The sequence below is a fragment of the Sprattus sprattus genome (genome assembly GCF_963457725.1).
Source record: "Sprattus sprattus genome assembly, chromosome: 19".
Lineage (NCBI taxonomy): Eukaryota > Metazoa > Chordata > Actinopteri > Clupeiformes > Clupeidae > Sprattus > Sprattus sprattus.
Genome location: NC_137917.1, coordinates 18925444 through 18951404, shown reverse-complemented (window position 1 = coordinate 18951404; position 25961 = coordinate 18925444). Strand labels below are relative to the sequence as shown.

Sequence of the window (25961 nt, the reverse complement as noted above, 5' to 3'; positions counted from 1 at the left end):
AACCAAAGGGGAGTAGGTGAGAGGACAGTCTGAAGAGAAATAGATGTTTCTGATTTATTTTTGTTTATTCAGTTCACCGGAGGTTGGCATTACTTTTTACAATGTCAGTCGTTGAGTTGTAAATGGACGAAATATGGTTTAGGTTTAGGTTGAGAGAGGCATTCACAGTAAACATGTGTACACAGTATATATTTGTCACAGTATTTATTGTGTAATAATTGTGTCATGATTTGGCTATCTTGTTTGCCAGCACTAAATGGAAAAAAGATGGTGCTTGTGATGATATTGATAACATGTTATATAACTTGCCAATTAAAAGTGAAACATCAGCCTAACCCACAGCATGTGTGTGTGTGTGTGTGTGTGTGTGTGTGTGTGTGTGTGTGTGTGTGTGTGTGTGTGTGTGTGTGTGTGTGTGTGTGTGTGTGTGTGTGTGTGTGTGTGATTAGGTCGGCAACTGCATGTGACACTGAAGAAGCGAAGCTCTGATCTTGGCTTCAGTCTAGAGGGAGGGGTGGGCTCCAGTCTTGGGGACCGACCCCTCGCTGTCCAAAAGCTTTTTCAAGGTAAGGAGACCACACACACACACACACACACACACACACACCCATACACAAAAAACCCGAACAGACATACAAATAGCCTGAACACAAGTAATATGAATGTGTGTGTTGAAGAGCCATTTCAAAGCAGGAAGTGCATCCTTCCGCACCTAAATTGTTTTCAGGTTCCAATTCTGTGGATATAAATCAACAATCTGGGTTCCCTCTCCCTCTTCCTCTCCCTCTCCCTCTCTTTCTCTCTCTTTCTTTCTCTCGCTCTCCTTCCCTCTCTCTCTCTCCTTCCCTCTCTCTCTCTCTCTCTCCCTCTCCCTCGCCCTCTCCCACCCTCTCTCTCTCGCTCTCTCTCTTTATCTTTATCTCTCTCGCTCTCCTTCCCTCTCCCTCTCTCTCTCTTCACCTCTCCCTCTGCCTCTCTCTCTCTCTCCCTCTCCCTCTCTCTCCCTCCCTCCTTCTCTCTCTCCCTCTCAGGTGGACCGGTAGGAGAGGTTTGTCCCGGTGATGAGCTACTTGAGGTCGAGGGCCGGAGTATGACAGGCCTCATGCGTCTGGAAGCCTGGCAGCTCATCAAGAAGCTTCCCATTGGCCCTGTGAAGGTGTTGCTACGCCGACCGCACAAACCGCACTGACAAACTCATTGCCAACAGACATCCCGTCTTGCCCATGCTGCCATAGCAACTATTTAAAGAGTATTCTAGAGCACTGGAGGGCTTCTCTTAGCATACAGTAGAGAGGCTTGTTTTAAAATCATGGAATCCCTGTTATGAAAATGCACAATTTTTATATCATTGCATCTATCATTGTAAAGTAAGTGTCTGTCCTTATGAAGTTATATTTTTGTGTGTCTTTAAATAAAATATATGTAACTTTTTGTTTTTTTAAAACACTGCTCTCTCCTTTTTTTGACAATCACATGTGAATAACTGAAAGGGAAATCTTGAATGGGGGTTGTTGAATCAGGTACTCCACTAGACAGAATTAGAATTTGTGCCACAGATTCAATGTGAGTAATTACTATGAATAACGTGTTCACCTGTCACTCCTCTTTCTGCCTTTTGAGCAATCTTGGCTCTGAGAAGAGTACAAGCCAAAGGAGGGGAAAAAAACAAGATGTTCACTCCTCTTCGAATGTTGCCCATATAATATATGCCGGGGGTATATAAAAAAAAAAAAAAAACACTGTTGACCTGCAACATCTGCATTAAACCCATAAGAATATATCTAGAATCACTTCCTGTCTCTCACTAGGCTGCGCTGAAAAAGCTCCTAATTTGCAGTAATCTGCTATTCCTCAGTCATCCACAAGAGGGCGAGGAAGCGTCACGCTGTAGTGGTTGTTCTGTATGCACAACATAACCTCATTCGCAAGTTATTTGTGACCACACACATAGGTAAACCACTGCACGTGTACTGCATAGACATGAAAGCTTACATGAACTGGTAAATCAGTGCTAAGTGTCTTAGAGCGGCAGTGTATTAGGAATCATTTACAATGAGGTAAGGTGGCGTTCTTATCATACCATACATCTTATCATACAAGTCCTTATCATCACCCTCAGTCCCAGCAAGACATGCTTTCATATCTCTCACACTGTTTGGGAAACTGCACACACAAAAATACATTTGTTTGTTGGTTTACTTAACTTGAAACCTTACTTGAAAGTAAGTCAAAGCTTTTTCACTGCAAAGCTGTCATTTCTGTTTGCATTTATGATCTCATTCGTCCAATGATACATCTCAAAGACACTTTGATGTTGTGGTGGACAGTGCACACTGACAATAAGTCTGCAACTGTCACTTTTTTAACTTCTCTCCCTGTGTGATCTTGTTTCTAAAAAGATGCAATTAAATGTGTTACACTCTTATAACACACATACACCACCCATGACGTAAGAGGTATTTATTATCATTTTAATAATCTTGTTAGTCATTGACCTTTGTAATAGCCCCCCTCCCCCCCTCATCATGGCGTGATTTACAACAGGTCAGCTTGAACCTCACTGTAAGCATCTGACGAGCACTTTTTTTTGGCAGACCAAAGTCGACTGGATAAGATGGTCAAGTGGTGAAGTGGTGGTGTTTCAGGGTGATCTCAGGTGTGTGAACTGGTGTGTGTGATCTTGATACAGAGCAGGGGGATACTGAGCGCACGTGAGCACAGGAGAAGGTAGTAGCTATCGTCAAGGAGAAGCAGGCAGAATGAGGCAGGTGAGAAAAGCGCTAACTGTGAAGAATGAGCTGGTCAGACAGTGCATGGGAGAGCTACTTGGGACCTTTGTTTTATTGGTGAGTATCTGACATCAACTTAATTTTGCTTACACCTTGCCTTGACCTCAGCAACTACATTGTCTTCAATGGTGGCATAACAAAACTCTATGCATTGATTTGTTGACAAATTCTTAGCTGATTCTGTGTAAATCAGGTGCACATCTGGACCCCATACTTTAATATTGTACCTCAGCACGAGATACCATCTGTCACAGCTAGATTTATTTTGGACACACGCAGGCATACAGCTGTCCAACTAACCACGCAATATACAGCAGATACCCAGCTGTACAGCCTGAATTCAAAGCTATTGAACAGGGGGAGAACTAAAACTTCAAATCTTTTCATTCATGTCATGCATTGTTTATTGTCTCTCGTAGTCCCCCAACACCCCTGTTGGGTTTTCTCATGTAGATGACTCTCCTATGATACTAGGCACTAGTACTAGACCCAAATGCACTACACAGCTTCCTCTGGAGCATGGTCTGATAGCCAAACGAGTAGCACAAGGGCTTTAGTACACAGGGTTACTAAACAGGGGAAACAGATGGTTGGACAAAAACAACGATGGGCAGATGAACACTAATTTAATTAGTGTGCATGCATTGTTTAATAATGATGATGTCCTTGAATTGACTTTGGATTGTTCAAATGTTTGCATGCGTATAAGCTTCATGAATATAATGCAATATCCTGTTTCACTGTATTCACTATCTTTATGACTTGATTATCCTCTCGTTGTCAATATTTTCCACGAAGTATGATAGTTACAGAGTGTGTCCATGCTTATTGAGTGCGGTATCTGATATAGATACCATATCTAGATCTTAATTTTCAAATTGCTAATCACAGTGATGCTGTTTGTGTGTATAACTAAATGATAATAATACTCTTCTCCATATTTCTTTAAAAAATCTCTTGAGAATCCTTTTTCCCCGAGATCCACCTCTTCACCCACTTGCTGTCCTTTCCCCTCTGCTATAGCTGTTTGTCTGTATACGCCTAAATGATAATAATACTCTTCTCCATATTTCATTAAAAAATCTCTTGAGAATCCTTTTTTCCTGAGATCCACCTCTTCACCCACTCGCTGTCCTTTATCCCCTCTGCTACAGCTGTTTGGCTGCGCGGCAGCTGCCCAGGTGAAGACCAGCCGCGAGACCAAGGGTACGTTCCTTTCCGCCAACATGGCCTTCTCCGTCGGGGTGATGGCTGCCATGTACATCTGCAAAGGGGTCTCAGGTATGGCAGCAACATCCATTTGGCAACCCTTGTGACTGAAGTGGCTCAGGACGCAGAGCAGATGGTCTCAGAGCTGCAAATGACCTGACTCATGTCCAGCTCCTCCTGGCTGCATGTTGGAGTGTCTTTGACACTAAATTCTCAAGCGCCTCTAAGAAATAGCACCTGACATGGCAGCCTATATTGTCTACAAGAGGCATAGTGTCTGAAGAACAGTTGAAAAGTCCAACAAAAATATAATCTATCTCCATTTTACATGGCAACTGTACATAACCTTTTGTTTCCCACACTCTGCTTCCATGTATTCACACAGAGGATAATCCTCAGTGGTATTCATTTGAATATTTTAGACATGTAAATGTTTTTACAGTCTTCTTTGTGATTGTTTGGTGTGTGACAGGAGCTCATCTGAACCCTGCTGTGTCTCTGAGCTTCTGTGTGCTGGGCAAGATGCCCTGGAAGTGGCTGGTGCCGTTCTCCCTCTCCCAGCTCCTGGGCGCCTACCTGGCCTCCGGGCTCGTCTTCTGCGTCTACTATGGTACGCTTCACGACACCGTGGACGTGATTAATCATTTGGAATTAATTTCCCAAAATTGTGGCTGTAAAAAGTTGTGATTGGGGTAAGACACTGCTACAGTGAGACACAGAGCTGGGGAGAGAAATATCTAGTATATCTAATATATAGGTAGCATTAAAGTCTATTTCATTCACATGTGGATAATTTCACTGTCCATATGTACAGATCTTTATTTGAGGCTGAATATTTGTGACACGTCGGTTTGTCTGTATATGGTATTTCAAATTGTTCTCACATCTGTGTCAGAGACTTGGTATTTGTTCACCTGGATCCAAAAGTGAATAATCTGTAATCTGTTTTCTCCGTCTCATTGTCTCTGTCTTCACTGTGACAGATGCCATCATGGAGTTCAGTGGAGGTGTTCTGACGGTGACAGGGCCCAATGAGACAGCCTCCATTTTTGCCACTTACCCTAGTGAATATGTTTCCCTGTCAAGCAGCTTCCTTGACCAGGTATCAGACAGCCACCCTGAGCCAGTTCACATCTGTTTAGAAAGACACCTCTTGATCAGTGCAGCCAGCAGAAACTGACCCTATTCAATGCTTCCAATGCTTCCTTTCACTTAAACACCTAAACCTATGCTATTGTACAATTGAAGCAAAGACATTGCTGATTATTGCGACAGACTCATTCATGTGCATGATGACAAAGTGAAGATGCTGGGTTTCACATAGAAGAACTTTGGATTTTATGTTGCAGTCATTTCTACTACACAACATCTCTCTCTTGCTGTGTGTGTGTGTGTTTCTGTGTGTGTGCGTGTGTGTGTGTGTGTGTGTGTGTTTGTGTGTGTCTCTCTCTCTCTCTCTCTCTTTCTCTCTCTCTCTCTGTATGTGTGTCTCTCTCTCTCTCTCTCTCTCTCTCGCTCTCTCTCTCTCTCTCTCTCTCTCTCTCTCTCTCTCTCTCTCTCTCTGTCCCCATAGATTGTTGGTACAGCAATGCTCATGATGTGCATCCTGCCTCTGGGTGATGAGAACAACACTCCCGCCCCTCCCGGTCTCATCCCGCCCATAGTGGGAGTGATCGTCTTGGGGATCAGCATGGGGATGTCCTCCAACTGTGGAGGGGCCATCAACCCCGCCCGCGACCTGGGCCCACGCCTCTTCACCCTGACCGCTGGCTGGGGCACTGAGGTGTTCAGGTGAGCCTATTAGCTTGCTTGTCTGAATGTGCTGTGCTGTGTGTGTTAGTTACAGTTATTTACCATGAAAAATCTTTAACTGGATGGATCTCTTCTAAGCGTTTCAGAAGAGACTGTGTCGCTGGAACCAGGTGTTTTGAGACTTAAGCACCAGCTCTTAGGCTAAGGTTGCATTCCACATTTGTCTAAATCCCAAGCGTTTTCCCTCTCCTTTTATTCCAGGTTCCATTGTAAAATTGTTGCTCTATTTATTTAACTACTATTCTATATTAAGTATTATATATTTTATTATACTATAAAATAACTAAACCTACTCTTGCTTTCTTCTGATTCTTTGTGACACAGTATGCCATTTCTGTCGCCAGTCTCCTCAGACACATTAAATGTAATTTCACTCCTTTAGCAAACAATTACTTCATCTGTTTACTTCCAGTCATGCCACCTAGGCTTAATCCTTCTCATGTTACTCCTGGCATTTGAAAGAGCTCTCACAGCGCAGCAGATTGCATTGTTTCACAGACATGTCAACGGTGTATTTGCTACAATGTGAGCAGATTTTTGCAAAGGTCATTTGGACACATGAGGATGAAAGCAGAATCAGAATGTTCCGAAGGAACACTGAGTTCCTCTCTTCTGTCACTTGCTTCTGACTGTAGCTACTGCTGCTGCAGCTCACGTCCCCATAACCGACCTGGTCCATACGACTTTATCCATTTTGACACATTCTGTATATTCTTTTTTAGTATTACTGTGAAATATTACACTTTTAGAGGTAGATTTGAGGTTATTGCATACAGATACATATGTATTTACTGATTTATATGTATTCTTGAGTTTTAAATTGATATTACTTCTGATATTACATTAATAACTCCACACACAATCACAAAACATTGATACTTATACTGATGTCCATATACCCAGAGACATGTACCCACACATACTATATACTCCTTTAAAGCTAAAGTCATTCTGATGTCCGTACACCCAGACATGAACCCACACATACATACTCCCTCAGCATCAGTCTGATAACTACTGTCTCCACAGCTGCTTTGACTACTGGTTCTGGGTACCTCTGGTTGCCCCCATGATTGGAGGAGTGATTGGGACCATGATTTACCAAGTCTTCATCCAGTGGCACCTGCACGACTCAGAGGCCATGGAGGCCACAGATGAGCTGGGGGTCACTGACCTGAAAGATCCCTCCACGAAAACCTCTGAATCGACAATCATTAAAGGAACGACCCTATAGCTGCTTTCGGCCCACTGGGCCAAGGCTAGCCCTCGAAAGCTGCCTCACCATCTGGACGAGCCAAGAATTCCTTGTTAGCATCCAGGAGAGTTCGGACACTTCTACAGATCAGTACACGAGAGAATCGTGTATATTCTGGGAAAGAACTTATGATAGAGGATCGTGTTCACACTGACCAGATACTAACATGCATTTATACATTCAGCTTTTTTACACTTTCACTTTATGCTTGAACTCTAACCTTTTATTTTTCCATTCTATGTTGCTTGCTGGGAATCATATTGCAAGAATGATCTACATTGGTTTACCATAAAAGGGACAATATAAATATGTACTAAGGCATTCACAGTAAGTGTTGGAAAAAAGCTTTATTTGTTCGTTTCTAAGCACTGTATTACCTTTTTTTGCCTGTGAATGTTATTTTTTGTATACTGTGTGTAATAGACGCAAGGCCAATATAAAGTCTGTATCTTCACGTGTGGATCACTCCCATTTCATTTACAATTAACTAAGAGGTATAATTAAATCTCTTACCAGTTTATCATTACTTTGTCTGTGTACTATGTGTAACATGTAGCTGATATGACCTCTGTAGAAATATGATTTTTACATCCCTATGAATGACAGTCTTGACAAAGTTACAAATATTTAAGTCACCTTCCTTACAAAAGTTGTATACATTTGAAAGGGAACTCATGAACTTGATCTGGAATTACATTGCCTTTACAAGCCTCCTCCATGTTTAATGTTTATCTATGACATTGTATTTGTAAGGATAGGCGCGCTCTACTTCCAAAATAAAGGCAATTTTGGGTGCGAGTGAAAAAGAATGTTAACTTAAAGTAGAAAAAAAACGCACTCTCAAGCTTGTCTCATTGATTATATATTTTGACCAGTTTAGTCACAGACCTGTTTCGGCGTCTGTGGATAAACCGGTCAAAATATATAAGCAATGAGACAAGCTTGAGAGTGCATTTTTTTCTACTTTAAGTTATCTATGCCATTGAACAGGACAGACTTGAATGGGTCTGTATGTCCTCTTCAGTAAATGTTCTATTGTGTATGTGCGCGCCACAAAGGACCAAGGACAGGAATGCAAAGGAAATAGTTAGGATGAAAATGTTTGTCTCGGACATGATACATGTAGCATTCTTTGGAGTGTGTTATAAAAAGTGTCAATGAGGAGAGCAACACAAACATTATGTCATCTCAGCCTGCCAGACAGCCACAGAAACACTGCATACGCTCGTTTGAGTTCTTGAGTCGGTTTTATAGCTTGATCGTAAAATGGAAAGAGCACGAAGACTATGCATCAACATGAAACCTCTATTAAGGGAATGCCTTGCTGAATTTCTCGGAGTATACATCATGATTGTGAGTATACACACAGACACAGACATGTGCATATACATACAATTGTGTACTTGTGTTAAAACATGAACAAGCAGAAGATGTCTCTTGATAGAAAATGTGCATGCATAGCATTAGTTTCATACACTGCAGTGTGTTAGCAGTAAAGAGACTGTCTAAGTTAATTTAACTTAAAATAATAAAAAAGCACAAACACTATTTTATATATGGCAATACTTTTATCGACAGCTACAAGTCATCATTAGACGTTACAAGTTTCATGTGGTTTTCATGACTGTTTAGAGCATTACAAGATTAAAAGATGCAGAAGAGTAAAGAAGTAGTCTTTAAGACAAAGCAACATAGACACGAGGTACAATGCAAGCAATAGCTAAACCAAAGAAAAACATTAAAAGTAAGATCCCTAAAACATGTTTTGGTTTCTAATATGATAGGTTTCTAGATACCAGAAGAAACCAAAAGTTATTTTAAGTTATTTTAAGTTACTAACCCTAACCCTAAAATACCATGAAAAATGTTTTGGTTTCTAATATGATAGGTTTCTAGATACCAGAAGAAACCAAAAGTTATTTTAAGTTATTTTAAGTTACTAACCCTAACCCTAAAATACCATGAAACATGTTTTGGTTTCTATGATGAAGATACCAGAAGAGACGAAAAAAGTAATTTTTCCAAAAAAAAATAAAAATGAAAGCCGTTCAGTTTCATGTTTTTTTGTGTTTATTAATCCATGTCCAAACCTGCAGATCATGGGTGTGGGATCCATGGCCCAGATGATCACCAGTAAAGGCACTAAAGGGGACTACCTCTCCAGCACAATTGCCTTCGCTCTGGCTACTACATTTGCCATGTACATCTGCGGGGGGGTGTCAGGTACAGTGTGACAGATTTTAATGGCGTATTTGTTTATTAAATGGGAATTAGGTTTAGTTCCTGATCATTCTGAGTTTTATATTATGAGTTGCATGAATGTAGTTTTCAAAAACGTTTTGATAGATTAACTCCCATCTGAAATGATCACCTTCTCATTGAAATTTCAGACCAATTCAATAGACTTTATTCCGATTCTTAGTATATGCTAAATGAGATAATAAGTGTTAACCAAAACTATTCCCTGTTTAACGCACACATGTGTGTGTATGTGTGTGTGTGTGTGTGTGTGTGTGTGTGTGTGTGTGTGTGTGTGTGTGTGTGTGTGTGTGTGCCCCATTATTAAGGTGCTCAACTGAACCCAGCTGTGTCCTTCAGCATGTGTGTGATGGGGAAGCATCAGTGGAGGAAACTGCCACTCTACACCCTCTTCCAGATGCTGGGCTCTTTCTGTGGAGCAGCTACTGTTTATGCCATGTATTATGGTAAGAGAGCTGCTACTGTCTATGCCCTAGTGATGATCATGATGACAAAGATTATGATGAAGATGAGGGGATGATGGTGGGGGCGATCATGATGATAAAAAAGATGTGGAGGATGGTATTGTTGTAAGATCCCTTGTCTTCTCAGATGCCATTATGAACTTGACCCAGGGGAAATTTGCAGTCACCGGACCAAACGCCACCGCAAACATCTTCTCCACCTATCCCGCAGGTTACCTCAGCATCTGGAATGGCTTTGTGGATCAGGTGGATTCCTTACTTTCACTTCTACTAGTACTTAACTTCTTGCACTTACAGCAGTTACATTCCTGCACTTTTTTTCTATTTCTTGTGTAAAATAGTATTTATTGTTACACTAGGTCTCTATCGCTCGTAGCCTGACTGTTCTCTCCCTTGTACGTCGCTTTGGACAAAAGTGTCTGCTAAATGACTAAATATAAATGTAGGTGACAGAAAAATTATATTTAGCAATAACTTCACCTCATTTCTTCCCATCAATCTTAATGACTTATTTTGGATACTGCTCACACAGCATTACATAGAATTTGACTGAGTTTAATTTTCGTCATCTTTTCTCTATCTTTCTCTCTTCTCTCCTTCATGCCCTCTATCCATGCCCTTTCTCTTTCCTTCACCACACACTCTTCTGCTCTCTGTCTCTCAGGTGATAGGTACGGCTGTGCTGATAGTGTGCTCGCTGGCTCTTGGGGACCGGAGGAACAATGCAGCCCCTTCTGAGCTGGAGCCACTGATAATGGGGCTAGTCATCTGGGTCATTGGACTCTCCATGGGATCCAACTGCGGATACCCCCTGAACCCTGCCCGAGACCTGGGCCCAAGGGTCTTCACCTATCTGGTTGGCTGGGGAAGTGAGGTTTTTAGGTAAGAGACATAAACACGTACACACACTCACACACACACTCACACACACACACACTCTCACACACACAATCACACACACTCACAAATACAATCACACATGCACGCACACACTCACACACACACTCACTAACACACACACACACACACACACACACACACACACACACACACACACACACAATCACACACACACACACACACACACACACACTCACACACACACACACACACACACACACACACACACACACTCACACTCACACACATTGACTGTGTGTTAGGCTGATGTTTCACTTTTAATTGGCAAGTTATGTAACATGTTATCAATATCATCACCATCTTTTTTTCATTTAGTGCTGGCAATGGTTGGTTTTGGGTTCCTCTTGTGGCACCATTTGTTGGTGCTCTCGTTGGTGCAGCCTTGTACTACTTCTTCATTGAGATCCATCATCCGCCACTGAAAGAATCAGCGAATGGAGATGCCCTCTGTATTGGCAATAAGATGCTGAAGCTGGAAGTGCCTGACCTGGACATGAACGTGCTTAAGTCCTTCAAAAAGGATGAGAATTCGGACAATGTGTGAAAATAATTTTAAAAACTCAGTTTCTTCTTGTACAGAATCCCCCTGTAATGGTGTTATTTTTTTTTCAACATGTTAAACAGATTTTTGAATTTCACTTTCACCTTGTACAGAGTGTCATTGTAATGGTGTTATTTTTGTTTTAAGTGTGTTTTATATAAAATATAGTACTGATCCAACTTTGAATGTGTTTGTGGTCGTCTGTTCTGTAAACATCAATACTCCAACTTTCAGTGTGTGGAAGTATTTTTACTGCTATCACCAGAAGAGGGAGCAAGAGAACACCATAACAGAGAGCACATGGCCAAGCAGTAATTCAGATTAGTTCGACCTTCACTTGTTTTTCGCAGCTGCCTCTTGCTATTGAGCAAACATATTTTATATGGTAGATGTAAGTGCTCATTACTTTAAAAAAATATTTATAAAAAGAAAAGTAGACCAGATCAACCGCAAAACTGCATAAGTCAAATTCTTAATGGTTTAATATAAACAGTTATTGTTTTGATTACATGATATAAATTATTTGAAAAGGACGTGTGTGATAAAAAGTTAGATGGATTTTACAGAAGCAATAATGAGAGGTGTTTGTGTTCAGAGGAGCCCACCGCCCCTCCTCCCTGTCTCGTTTCCTCTGTTCTCAGCGTTCGCTACCTTGTCTGTTCTGTGAGCTCACCCACCTCTCAAGAATGTCATTTTAGCGGAGAAACCCCTGCGAACACATTTACCGACGTTGCCTTAACACCGAAAGGATGCCCGATGTACAAAATGGAATGACAGCAAGGGAAACTGGGGTCCTCTCCCATGTATACACCAGCGCTGACATGCGAAGCTGAAAAGGTAAATTGGTCGTTTACTTGTTTAGACAACAATTAGTTTTTACATTAGCAAGCTAACGGTAGCAACGGTAACGTTGCCCCAACACTGGGGTCAGTCAACCTTTGCAGTCTTGCTAAATGAAAGGCTGTGGGCGAGCTGCCTGTCATTGTAGACGTGAACCTCATTACGCTATCTGCTCTCGCTCACCTGTCATGGCATTGTGTAACAACGATTTTCGGCATCATTTCACCACTATCTGATGTTGGCTGGTGAATCCCAAACCGCATCATCCTACTTGGCATAATGTTATTGTAACGTTAGCTTACGCCATCAGACGACAAAAGTGGCTAGAAGGGTGATTTACATTACAAGTCGGGTGGTCCACCCAACGTTGAAAGTACAGCAATTAAAATATGAGCTTTCCAGATGTGTTGGTTACGTAAACTATCAAGTAACTAATCATTTGCAATCATCTAACCAATGCTATTAAAGGTTTATTATTGGTTAGCCCGATCAGATTTTACGAGGGTAGGTAATGTACACCATTGCCAATCTCAGTCACATAACTAAATTATTAAGCTAATTAGCTTGAAAGCCTATTAAGATAATGGAACGTCATGCCTAATGCTCATTTATATCCTACCATGCTTCTACGACCTAATGGAAACTTAATCAGGCATTTATTCGAGTATATTTGACACCACCTCTAGGCTACCTCATTTGTCACCTGCTTGATATAAATTCAGTTTAATGTAGCGATGTGAACTATTTTGATCAGTAACGTTAGAAGATTGTCTGACGCTTGATCAAAGTCCTATCTAAAAGGAAGCCAACTTCACAAATGTATTTATCATAATTTAACAATTCCAATGTTATATTTTGAATTTCATAATTTGTCTTATTTGCTTGTTGAACTTAGACATGAAAGTTCCTATTTACGATTACGTTATGAAGTCGCAGTAGGTAGGCTACTCCAGTCAGCGCAGAAACAGTCGGCCGAGGGCTTTTTTGGTAGTTTGTGCACTTTCCTTTAATCTCTGCAATAGGTGCCCAATCGCATTATCGAGGTTATCTGAATGGGCTGACTTCTGGTTATGGCTCGGCAACCGGTATAAGGTATTTGCAAGCTATATGGGGGTCAAGACTAAGATCCTCTAATTGCACAAATTCCACCTTGAAACAAAATAAAGAATCCTGAGCGGCAGCCAAGAAAGGTGCTTTGCGCCAAGCTAGCTAATAACACTTGACCCACCTCTTTTGTCAAAAGGAATCTAGATCCTTTTGTAAATGTATTGCAGTCATGGAGGAGGTGTGAAGATGGGTGCTAATGTATAGGTTTAATTAAGCCAGTCATCTGCCAAGACTGTAGCCTATTTTATTTTTAGATTCTGTACTGAGAATGTAATGAATCGATGAAATGGTCAATGAAATTGACTCACACTGTTTTTGTGGTGTCATTTTGTCAGTATTGAACAAAACACCTTGCTCATCTCCTTTAGTATTTTAGACTGTGCTTCATGTGCCTTCATGTCTGGTTTTCAATGTCCTGATTTTGTGCCCCTGTTATCTAAGGCTGATCTAAATAATATGTGTATGTGTGGGTGGTTGGTATTTGTTTCAATAGAGAAGGGCATCCTGAGTGTGTGAGTGTGTATGTGTGCACGTGTGTGTGTAGGCTATTGTCTGTCTTTGTATGGCTGCTTGACCTTGAGTTGAGGGCTGTGTGTGAGCTTGAGTGAATGTGAGTCCGCGTACCCAGTTTCCCTGTTAGTGGCTGTGTTTTCTCCATTTGTTTATCGAAACGATTCTTGCATATGTATGCCTATAGGGGTAGCCTTCCTCATGGCACCTCATCTGTGAGTATGTGTGTGTGTGTGTGTTAGCTTGGTTAGATGTAGTCCTGTACACACACATACCCTCCCCACTAACATTAGTACAACGATGCTGTAATACCTATTCAATGTGCAGTTCCACTTAAATTTCAATTTCAGCTACCCTTGTTTATCTGTCCAAGACCATGGCTTGCAGTCTACCCACCCCCTGCACTGTTCTCAAACGGTTCACTGCAACTGCAAGCATGTTTTGTGAAACATGTGGGCATATTATTTGCTTGTAAAACCACTCAGGCCGTGTCTCAGCGTAATTATGAACTCATCCATATAGGGCACCTACGTGTGCAGTTCAGCCGTCCTTTGCCGCATTTCGTTTCACGGCCAGGGTTATTATGGAGTAGAAAATAAGAGTCTGATGGAGGTTAATGTGTGCTTGTTGTCCTCTCCTTCCTGCCCAAGTGCTGCACAGCTACCGTACGTGTGTGCCAGTGTGTGTGTGTGTGTGTGTGTGTGTGTGTGTGTGTCTGTGTCAGCTGGCGTCACCTCTGAGACAGACATACTGAGATCAATGGGCCATCAGACCCCCGGAAGAGAGCTGTCAATATCGAACCCCCATTCCCTCAGCAGGAGGCCAGGCTGAGGGCAAACGTACCCTCACTTGCTTACTCTTACTCTAGTTGAGCTGCTTCCTCCTCTTTTTTCCCATCCACATCCTGTTTATTTATTTTTTATGTAATGGAATTAATGTTACTTACACTATGTTTTATTCAGTCTGACTGCAGGCTACTTTTACAACCTCTGTGACTCATTAGTACATTAACGAAGAATAACAACAACCTCCATCACCAGTTTGCAGTTGCTGTGATTTGTCTTCCCCTTTCCCTTTGACTTGTCCCCAGTTTACTCAAAGCTTCAGTTCCTCTTCATACAGTCAGAGAGGGGAAACAGCCTGTCTGTCTGGTCGAAATAACACAAGAGGTTGTGTGAAATTGGTCGTTTTCTTTCTCATTGTATCACTGACATCACCAGTCATGCACCATGCAGGCCTCCTGTTAAAATATCTCTGCGGCACTTAATAGTAGTAAGCAATGTGGTGTTTGTGTGTTTGTGTATGGGTGTGTGTTTCTGTGTTTCTGTGTGTTTGTGTGTTTGTGTATGGGTGTGTGTTTCTGTGTTTCTGTGTGTTTGTGTGTTTGTGTATGGGTGTGTGTTTCTGTGTTTCTGTGTGTTTGTGTGTTTGTGTATGGGTGTGTGTTTCTGTGTTTCTGTGTGTTTGTGTGTTTGTGTATGGGTGTGTGTTTCTGTGTTTCTGTGTTTCTGTGTGTCTGAGACTGTTCTGTCCTGTTCTGTTGGATGTTAGTGTGTTCTGTGTCTATCGGTTCCTATGAATTCTGTGATGCGGACAGAATCACGAAATTCAGTAAAGAAAATTGAAATCATAGTAAGGCTAAATGAGAAATTGCATTGAATTTGACATTTTTAACGATGAAAGAGAAATTATTCAGACTTGTTATAGGAAAAAGAAATTGCCTATGAGGGTGTCACAGGCACATCAAAGATGTAGTTAGAGACAGCTAGCCAAAGTTAATGAAACAACAGCTTGGTTAATCTCATTATATCAACTTGTTTTCTGTGGTTTTAAAATAAATACAGAGTTTGCCACATTGATGGTGAACTGATGCGTCCCTGCCTTGTGAACCGAACAGGAAATACAGTCACTCATTGTAGCCTGATACAGGAGGCTAAAAGTGGCCATTGGGGCAGCATCTGAATATTCTTAGAAAAACCACAAGACTTACAATGTTCATGTAGACATTATCAGAACAAGCGGCTTAATGACTCAGTCTGTAACCAGAAACCAGAAGTTAATCTCCACTTAAATTTGTTTAAAACTGTATAGTGTTTGGGGATATAGTAGCACTGCTACCCCACACTCCCCACCCTATTACGCCATAGATCTATCACCTAGACAGGTCAAGTATGTGTGTAAAAGCCCCCTGCCTGTGTCCTATGTTCATGATCATAGAAGAAATCAAACGGAATTGGGCAAAAAAATCTGTGTATAGCCAGAGGGTCTTTTGTAGGGTTTTTCTGCTACACAATGGCAGATTAGATAACCTAGAATTCCCTGACAGAGCTGTCTGTGTCCCCTGGCTTACCCTTGAGATCCTGTTGACGATTGTGTTTTTGGTGTGTGTGTGTGTGTTTGTGTGTGTGTGTGTGTAGACTCTCTCATGGGACGGAGTTGTGAATCCTCTGAGGTGTGGAGATGTTCAGAAAGAGACCTCCTCCAGGTAAGGCTTTTATTTCTGCTTTCTCATTCACACCGCAATCAGTGCACTAAGCTGATAGCTTAAGGCTACGAGCCCCCATTGCAATATTTAGAGAAAATAGCCTTTCCCCCAAAACCAAATGCCTTTAGTAACAGGTTGTAGTGACAGTGACTGTGTCATTGTCAGGTTGTCAGTTTGTGTTGAACACATCTATGCGCAAAAACCTTGCTTTGCCTTTGAAGCAAAGGTATCACTTATCAGGTGTCACTTATTTTGAACCAAACAAAACACAAGTCACTTGTGATTGTTCCCAGTAGGGGTGTGAATTGCCACAGAGGCGACTGCATGATACTGTCACGATATTTGGGCCACAATACGATATTATTATTCTATTCTGTACGATACATCATGTACTGCGATTCGATTCGGCGACACATTGTGATTTATATATACTGTATACTGGGATTGTTTAAGGCCATGTGGGCGCTTCCTTTCCAATTTCCTGTGACGTAAAAGAAGAACAAGGTCTTGTGCCCTCTTGTCGACTTCATAAGTGAAGTTATCTGACTAGAGGCATACAATTTAAGTCATAATTTAAAATAAATAATAATTGCCATACTTGGCGCCGCTGTATCGATATAATATCTTCCCCAAAAATATTGCAATTTGCAACACTACACTGTATCGATTTTTTCCTTTTCAAAGTCAAAAGTGTCATTAAACACAGTGTCTCTTTTAGATTTACTTTCAATTTGTTTTTAACCAAAGGTCTATTCATGGCAAGACCATATATTTCAAAAGCACAGCAAGATCATACAAATGTACCATAATAAATCACTGCCAGACGCAGCTTACTCATCTTACAAAATATTTGTGTTATATGACAAACGAGAGACAACAGCAGTGATAACTTCTTTCTCTCGAGGTCCCTGAAGGCCTGTTAGGGACCAAGCTAGTAAAATGGTCCACTTAACTTTATTGGTGGAGCCTTTCGTACCTAATGCTGACTTGGTGTGTTCAAATTCTGCCAAGACCTGACGCTTACACTTCTGACCAGCCATACTAGCCTACATAAGCCCTTTGCTCCAGCGAATCTCTGACAGTCTCCTGGAAGAAGCAGCCTTGCGGTTACTACATGTCATCAGTACTGCAGTATGCCATGGCTAGTGTGTTTGTTTAAGTTAAAGCAGCCAGACTCAAATGTTGAGTGTGAGAGCCTCAGGATAGAGTGAACCACCCATGTCGAACACTCACGGAACAGAACTCATGCCAGTTAGAATTTGTTTGGTTTTGTGTACTGGTTACTGGGAAGACTGCCAGGCCTTTTATTGCACCATCTAATGCACTAAAATGATACCTATAGTAGCATTTATCTGTACCTGACCTGTGCCTGGAATAATGTTGATCATTTATCAGTTAATAGCTTTCCTACACTAAAGCAACAGTTTAAAAAATATATATATACATAAAACCTGTAATTAAGGCTTTAAAACAGGTGCAGCATTTAAATGGTGAACCAATTTATGTTTATCCTTCCCTGATGTTCTCTTGCGTTTGACAATGAGCCATTAGTACTGCAATTACCTGTGCCCTTTCAGTAACTAAATTTAGGTCTGCGTGAGTGTGTGTGCGTGCTTGTGCGTGTATGTGTGTGTGTGTGTGTGTGTCCTCTCTGAGACGGCTCTGTTTGTGAATCCTGCTAATGTTGCTGCTGCTCCCACAGGTCTCCTCTCCTGCAGCTGTGTGTCTGCCCATGGCATCTAACATGTGTGTGTGGTGGAGGTCCAGTGTAGGCCTGTTACATCCAGCTACTGACATTCAACAGAGGTTCTTGTAAAGGAACAGCATTTGAGACCCTGCATGAGATATTACTGTGATTTATTCAGCTTTCATACTGTGTAGGGGTTGTTCTAGTTCTGTAAAAAAATAAACAAACAAACCAAAATAAAAAGAACACTGAGTAGAAGATTCTAAGAGGTGGCCCCCATGCATAACATTAAGGCTGTATTGTGTGCTGGGTTTCCTCAGAAAGCCTTTCATTGCATAAAACGAAATTTGAAAATGTTTTTGCAGTGGAGCTGTTTCAGTAGACTATTTGCAGTGGAATAAAAGCACTCATAGAGATCCTCATGGATCATAAAATAAATAAATAAATAGGTCACCAGGTCACCCCTGTGAAAAATCATTATCCATGTATCAAAGATTTTGAGGGAAAGGCTCTCCATGTGACTCAGCCACCATCCCATGAATGCAGCAGTATTTTTTTTAAAGGCTCATAGCAGGTTACCCAACAACAAAAATGTCCTCTTGCTTTATCAATTTAGTCTCTACTAATTGTTTGGGCCATGCAGTGATTCGATAAACACAGCAAGTTTAGACATGTTGCAGTGTGATCATGCCACACATTTGAATGGGTTTTCTGAATAAACATGTACTCCGTTGAGCTGGAACCAATGCCTGGTGTACACAGCCGACGGGAGGAATCTGCTGAGCCATGCCTGACGTGTTCGGTCTCCTTCCACACTTACGAGGGAAGTGGGCTTAAAGCCTCATTAGATCAATACTGATGCGCACCAAGGCTCTATGTCATAGGACATGCCACTGGTCATCAGTGTTAATACGTGCATTAGAACCATCGCATGCATTAGACCCGCTGCATGTATGTGTGCCAGGGGCTTGCTTTTGACCTTCCCTTGGGTGAAACAGGGCCAGTGTTATCTTTGAGGGCGTGCTTGAGTCACAGGCTATTTTGGGCTGGAGTAGATGCTCAGATAACCTGTGCTTTCCTCAGGTAGATGTTGTGCGACTTAGGAACAATAAGAGTTGTTTTAGTGTTGTGTTTGATGTTTTATTTATGTATTTATTTATTTGTGTGCTGTATGACTTTCTTAATGATGGGCTGGCATCACCTAGTAACTCCATCCAGGTCATGGAATCTGATGTGATGGCTGCATTACTTTCCCCTCAGACTGCAGATATCAGTAAGCTGTTAGTAGAGAGTCAATGCAGTTTCGTGGCCTTATTGCTTGGTGTCATATTCATCATGAAACACTGGGAATCTAATCAGGTTTGCCATTAGGTTTTAGCCAGTGGAGCTACACATTAGTGGTGCTGTCTACTGTCCTGTGTCAGTATGTGTGGACATACATATGTGTGTGTATGTGTGTTTATGCATATGTGTGTCTGACAATGTCAGACCAAAGCCACCAATAAAGGGCTGCCAGTTGACGCTATGGCAGGCGGCCTTGTTGTGTGTTTGCTTTGATTTGCTCTGGGTCTGTCACAGATACAGTGTCGCACGTCTGGCACCCGGCGGGCTTCTCTGTGTGTTTGAGAGAGACAGCAGGTGAACAGAATGTGACACAGATTCACCACAGTGCACAGCGGGCTTCATTCAAATGTGTCAAGTTTTTTTTTCCTCCTCAGAAGGACTGCAGTTACCCAAGGTCAGGTCTAAACTGCCTGTCAGGAGTCATTTGTGTTACAACAACATTTTGATAGGCTGTATAGACTTAAACTCAAATAGAAAAAATGGTTTATTTGTGTGTGTGTGTGTGTGTGTGTGTGTGTGTGTGTGTGTGTGTGTGTATGTGTGTGTGTGTGTGTGTGTGTGTGTGTGTGTGTGTGTGTGTGTGTGTGTGTGTGTGTGTGTGTGTGTGTGTGTGTGTGTGTGTGTGTGTGTGTGTGTGTGTGTGTGTGTGTGTGTGTGTGCGTGCGTGTGTGTTTGTGTGTGTGTTTGTGTTAGTTTTAGTATAATAGATGTTTTCCACATTGACTATGCAGTGGGGTGTTATCAGCAAAATCTATGACCGCACTGAGTGTGTGCGCATCAGACCAGAGAGGCTGTTCTCTGGATGTGTCTCCCAGCTGCACAAGACCAATTTAAACACACTTTCTTTGCATGTGCACGTCCTCCTGCCTAGTCCAATCGCCTTCTGCAGTGCTCCTCCCTCCTACTTTAGGCACGACTGACCTCCTGTAGCTTTTGCAACTGACACTCTCCAGATGCCATGGTGGCTCAAAGACCTTCACATAGGTAGTTTCCCCTATCTCTACCGCCTGAGCCAAGATGGCTGATGGTTGCTTTCCTCTAGTGACCTGTTTTCCCCCCCACACCCCTGCAGAGGCAGTTGCCCTAGCAACGTCAGGACCACACTCCCATTGGCTGGGTGCTCAACCAATCTTGTGCCTTCCTGATTAGGTCACAAAAACAGCATCAAACTTAGAGTGACTGTGCTCTGTTTGATGTGAAGTGAGGGAGAGTGTTATTTTATATGGGTAGTAGGCTAGGCAGTCTGCTCAAAATATCCAGAGGAGACCCTTGAGTGATGCCACAAGGTGTTGTGTTACAGTGTAATGGGCCATGCTAAGATAGTTTTCTCGTTCTTGTTTCATAAACGTTAGAGCTGAAACCTATTCAGAGTTATGAAAACGTTTTTCAAGCGACAAGATAATTCCGTGACAATCCAGACGTTTTTATAACTCACGTACAATTTGCTAAAATGCTGTTTTTGCGTCAGAAACACTGCTGTCAAGTAATCCGATCTGGATCAAAGACTATCATAATTGACAGAGTCAGCGCGATGTAGATATCCCGGGATGAGAACGTCTTCAGGACTACCTCAGTCAGACCTAATGACCTTAACGGTCTGCGGCAAAACTACCCGGCAGGAGAGCGGCAACGAGATGAAATTGAATTAATTTCGCGGTGCCCGGCAGACACGTTCTGCATCTGTGGTGCCGTCATTTGGCGTGGCGATCTCGACCTGCGCGAGTTTGTCTCTGCCGTTTTGACGGATCTGGATCTGTCAAAACAAACGAAATGTAACGGAAACTTTTAGAGGAACAGCTCCACAGTCCGTCAACATGACCGTCCCTAAAGACATTCCTGACAAGTGGTTCCCTATCGTTCTTCCACTGCAGCGGAAGAAACAGAACCAAGTCGCCGGCGGTTTAAAGAAAAGAAAAGGCAAAGGTACTGAAATGTGTTGCTAAACTTTTGTCTAAAACTCAAACCATTTGAATTAAAGTAGGCTTTGTAATGCTGACATAAATATATTCAATCAATTATGTCGACTAAAGAAAATATAGCAAGTAAATAGTTATAACTAGGGAACAATTCTTAATGTAGAAAATGTTTCTGTGTTAATGCCTTTCAGCCCTCCTCTCAGTTTCCCTCATTAAAGATGAATACTGTTATGTTAATAAAAGTCTGTGCTCTCTCCATCTGTTGTCATGCTCATTCCCTCTGTCATTCCTTCACGATCCTCCTCTCTCATGTCACAGTCACTTCAACTATCCCACACACATTCACGTATGTGTGTGTGTGAAAGCATTCTGTGTCCATACTCTCCTGCTTAGGTGACCTTTCAAAGTTTTGAAATGTCCCCACCTCAACGTGTATATTTGTGTTTAGATGAGCTCAACTTTGTCTTGTGTGTGTGTGCGTGTCTGCGTCACTCATCTCCTTGCACCTTCATGTATCACTCCCTCTTGTCATTAATTAAATCCCAGCCTGTGCCACATAGTCATGCAAAGTCATTTCCACCTCACTGTTTGTCACTGTGCCAGACCCCTTTTACCCTGGCATCACCACTAGCCTGACTCACTCTCACCTAGTTAGCCTTGCCAGCGGGGCTGATGGTGTGGCTCCCTTTCGTTCTCTCTCCCTCTCTCTGTGTGTGTGTGTGTGTGTGTGTGTGTGTGTGTGTGTGTTTGTGTATGTGTGTGTGTTTGCTAATGTGTGTTTAAACGGGGGAAAGTCACTTTGATGGAGCGTGGAGTCTGCTCTGTCTTTCTCCTGCTGCGTCATGGCTAACGCTAGCCAGAGCTCCCCTGGGTGCTGATTGTGCTGCTGAGCTGAGTTTGCCCTAGCTGTGGGAGGCAGGCTAATGCTAATGCTTCCCAAGGGAGCAGAGGGAATCCTGTGCTCTCTAGACATGATGATGACTACAGTGCTTGCTCTGGGTTTTGTTTAATTTTTTTTTTATTCATATATGTATATAATGTCTCCATACAGGAGACTTTTGATTTTTCATTTTTTAAGTAGAATCTTTATTGTCGGAGGGAAAGCATCTGTTTTGATGGTGGTTCCAGTGGTGATGGCATAGGATTTGAATTGTGTTTGTCTGTGCACGGTGTGTGTTCACAGGGGCTGAAGGTTGACAGTGGCTCACTGCACTGCACTGCACTGCAAGTGCTGTGGCTGGTGTGCGCACACTTCATGGTCACTCTCTGAGAAGTGCGTATGTCCTCTGAACACTGATGCAGACATAAATACACGCTGCCCCCTTGAGACTTGCTCATCTAATGCGAGTGCCTCCTTTAAACCTTGATTTTTGCCAGTCACTTTGTTGTCTTGACCCAGTGAATCAACCAAATGAAGTGTAACGTTTCCTCAAGGTGAAACATTTAAAGATTTTGTTTAAGAAAAATTAAGTTTCAGGAACATTTGCTTAATAGGTTTTAGCACTCTTTCCTTGAGGGTGTTTTTTCTTCCTAAAAACTGTTCAGGGGCAGTGGTTTAAGGTCCATTTTTGTTAATTTGTGTATTTTTTCCCTCTTGCGCACTGAATAAATCATTAGAGAGCAAACCCCATAAAACTTCCCTCTGTGCCCGAGCTGAAGCCGCCGGAGGACAGTCCTTGGTAGACTCACTGTTGGTGATGCTTTATGACAGGCTGGCGGAGACGCAGCGCTAGCCCCGTGTCTGGTTCCTCTTGGATGATGTCAGTGTTCCCAAACGTCCTCCAAAAAAAAAAAAAGCAGTTAGGACGGGAGATGAGCCATAGCCTCCATCCATGGCATTGCTAATCAATCTCCTTGGCGCCAGTCGTCATGGCAGCTCTGCCCGGTCGGTAGCTAATCAGATTGGACAGCTGAAGATGGAGGGCTTGTCACCGTCTGTGTAACAGCTTGGTGAGTGTGTCTTTTAGTTTGGGTGACTTTCTCTGACCCAGTTTGCTGGCCATTCCCAGCCAGCCGATCTTCCGTCAGTTGCTTTTCTTTCCTATTCATAACTCCACTGAATATAAAACTCCACTGTGTTTAAATCTTAAATCCTGAAAGAAGTGGTTTGATCACAGTGTGATTCCTCTGATTGCCGCCTAGTCGATCAGTATCGTGGATAAAGGTGGCTGATAGTCTCACATGGCTTCTCCCCACCTGTGAGTCAGTGACCGCTTTTCCTCTGCCTACCTGCACCCTGCTATCCGCAGGCCTGATATTGGTCAGTCATCGCAGGGCCTCAAATCCCAACTGACCTCCATTGAGAGGGCTGCCAAAGTAGCCTAGGTTGCTAAACCTGGGCATTAAGCTAAATGAAAAGCACATTAGTTGCTGATGTTATGGTGTACGACGTAGTGCTTGACTAGTCACTTAGCATCCATCTTCCCTCTGCTGCTGCAGTGTCTCCTGTCTCAGATACAGGGCCAGTTCAGAAGAGATCATGCTTTATGCAAATACGCTCTTGCAGGTCCTGTTCTGTTGTAGTTTTTTCCCTCTTTTCAAAGGCCTGTCATTTTTACACTTTCTAGTGGTGCGTGAAAGACATTTGCAGGCATTTGGGGAGAGTTAGCAGAGTAGCATTCTATGAAGATTGATTCAGCTAGCATTTTCTCATTTTGAACACCATTTGCATTTAAGTTCCTGCCATAAGCCGCTGCATCCATGTTGTAGAAGAAAAAAAAAGTGTTATGGGTTGGTCAATACCTGGAATCATAGCTAATCGGAGTGATTGTTTGAGACAGAAATAGTTTAACTGTGTTCCTTTCAGCAATCCTCTTACCATACCCTTATCACACACTCTACCCCATACATATGCTTGACTATACATGGGCTGAGACATGTGAACATCAGTGAATTAGTGGGTGGCCTTGCGGTGTGGCTACAGCTAGGGGCCATCTGGAGGTTATTTCTGTCCACTGCTGCTGGCTGCTTTAATAGCAGCAGTGTTGTTAACTGTTCTGCATTGTCCCCAAGCCTGCTGACGGCAGAAAGCACCTCTGAAAAAAAGCCTGTCACGTGCAGCAGCCCGCCTGCCAAGCGGACCCTGGCTGAGAAGCACTGGCACACTGCTGTTTGCTGGGAGTTGTGGCCATTTGATATCATTACGCGACCGCTGATCATAAAGTGTGACACTTCATTACCTTATTTTATTGGGAACCTTTCAGCCGCCTCTTCAGAATATTCACCCTAATGGAACTGATGGTCGATGGATGTTATCTCTGAGGCCTTTTGATGTACTGCGTTTTAGTGATGTGAAGGTGGTTCTTGCAGTGTTATGCGGTTGATATTATTTTTTACCAGCACTGTGTGGTCATTGACCTCGTAGGGTTAATGTTGTGCCACCGTCGTTAATTGTGCAGTGTGGTCTAACTATTCATTATGCTGCTTTGTGTGTGGTTATGGTATGGTAATTCATAATTTTGTCATGTCTTAGCCCTAGTATGAAGCTCGTTGGCACCTCATAGAGTATTCGTCTGGCTTTTTCTTCAGGCTTAGTGGCCAGCCACTGGTGGGGGCATACTGAAGGACAAGGTCATGTGTCAGGGGGCCTCCCAGAGGCACCAGAGGCTGTTTGCTTATTTCAGCATCAGCAGCACCATCAGGGGAGTGTGGCTGCGCTGATGGGGAGGATGTGTGAAGAGGATGATGTGGAGTGATGCTCGGGTGTTTGGCCATAACGCTAGTCACACTGTGAGAGTGTACTGTTGGGGTTACGTGACGTGACCTGACACCCCGGTTTTGACCCCATTCTAACCCTTGCACAAACACACAGACAGTCGCACACACACACACACACACACACACACACACACATACACACACACACACACACTCCTATACACACACAACTTCATATAGAAACTCTCACATATTTTCACACACACATACATATCATAACTCTCTTGAGGATTAGCCGTATATGTAGCATCAGTATGTATCTTAGTATAGATTTGTGGCTTGCCAGCCTAAACATCATATGGTATAACTGTCATCCACTGCAGAGTAATGCTGAATTTATGGCCCTATCATATTTATATTCATATTATTACTCAACCGATGGCTGCTGGGACACTGGCCATTTAATTTCATCTTAAGGGGATGAGGAAGGGGTAAGAAAGAAAGAGAGAGAGATGAAGAGGAAGGGAGGGAGGGAGAGATGTGTACATGTGAGGGGTGATCGGGAGAGGATGAGTCAGGAAGATTGGGCACGTGCCGACAGAGCACAAGCGGGAGGGGCATGGGGGAGAGGAGTGAGTGAGAGAAGAGGGCAAGAGAGGGGAGCGTTTAGAGGGAGAGAACGAGGAGGAGAGGGAGCCTGTCTGTCTGCCTGCCATCCTCAGTACGGGCTCAGAGGATGGGTCAGGCACCGGGATGACGGAAGGCCCCTCCTGTCTGCGGAGAGAGAAAGAGGGAAAAGGTCACAGAAGCAGATGTTTTTAAATTCAGTTTCATCACGTACACAAGTGCTTAGACACAATGCATCGCCATGATGATTGCAGACCCTCGTTTGTCAGCGGTTTGTGTTTTCCATATGATATGAAGTATACAAAACGGCTTTTATTCTCAAAATATATGATAGTTTACGTGTGTGTGTATGTGTGTGTCTGTGTGTGTGTGTGTGAGTGTGTATGTCGTAGAACCGAGCAGTCATAGGCTGGTTGGCCAATCAGAATGAGGGTACTGTCTTGTCTCGGGCAGCAGCGTGTCTTTATAGACATTTAGTTATTTCACGGCTCAGTGGCTTCACCAGTACACAGCCTGCTAATGCATCTCATTGACCCGG

General features: G+C 42.7%; 3 protein-coding genes across 3 annotated transcripts in view; all 3 read left to right on the top strand.

The window, feature by feature from the left end:
• Window positions 1-2759: 2759 nt before the first annotated feature.
• On the top strand, window positions 2760-7044 carry LOC308380644 (aquaporin-10-like; the record flags this gene model as incomplete). Its single annotated transcript, XM_080858051.1, has 6 exons — window positions 2760-2846; window positions 3944-4070; window positions 4471-4608; window positions 4982-5100; window positions 5572-5789; window positions 6840-7044. The coding sequence occupies 6 exons, from the start codon at window positions 2760-2762 to the stop codon at window positions 7042-7044; spliced, it is 894 nt and encodes a 297-aa protein (XP_080714177.1).
• A 2120-nt stretch (window positions 7045-9164) lies between these two features.
• Window positions 9165-11253, top strand: LOC308380643 (aquaporin-10-like; the record flags this gene model as incomplete). Its single annotated transcript, XM_080858050.1, has 5 exons — window positions 9165-9288; window positions 9651-9770; window positions 9916-10034; window positions 10453-10670; window positions 11025-11253. The coding sequence occupies 5 exons, from the start codon at window positions 9165-9167 to the stop codon at window positions 11251-11253; spliced, it is 810 nt and encodes a 269-aa protein (XP_080714176.1).
• A 9784-nt stretch (window positions 11254-21037) lies between these two features.
• atp8b2 (ATPase phospholipid transporting 8B2) overlaps window positions 21038-25961 on the top strand; it is a gene marked incomplete at both ends in the record, with an annotated part of 39747 nt that continues 34823 nt past the window's right edge. The window contains one exon of the mRNA XM_080858049.1: window positions 21038-21146. Within this exon, the coding sequence (XP_080714175.1) occupies window positions 21038-21146 (109 nt within the window). The remainder of the gene's footprint in view (window positions 21147-25961) is intronic.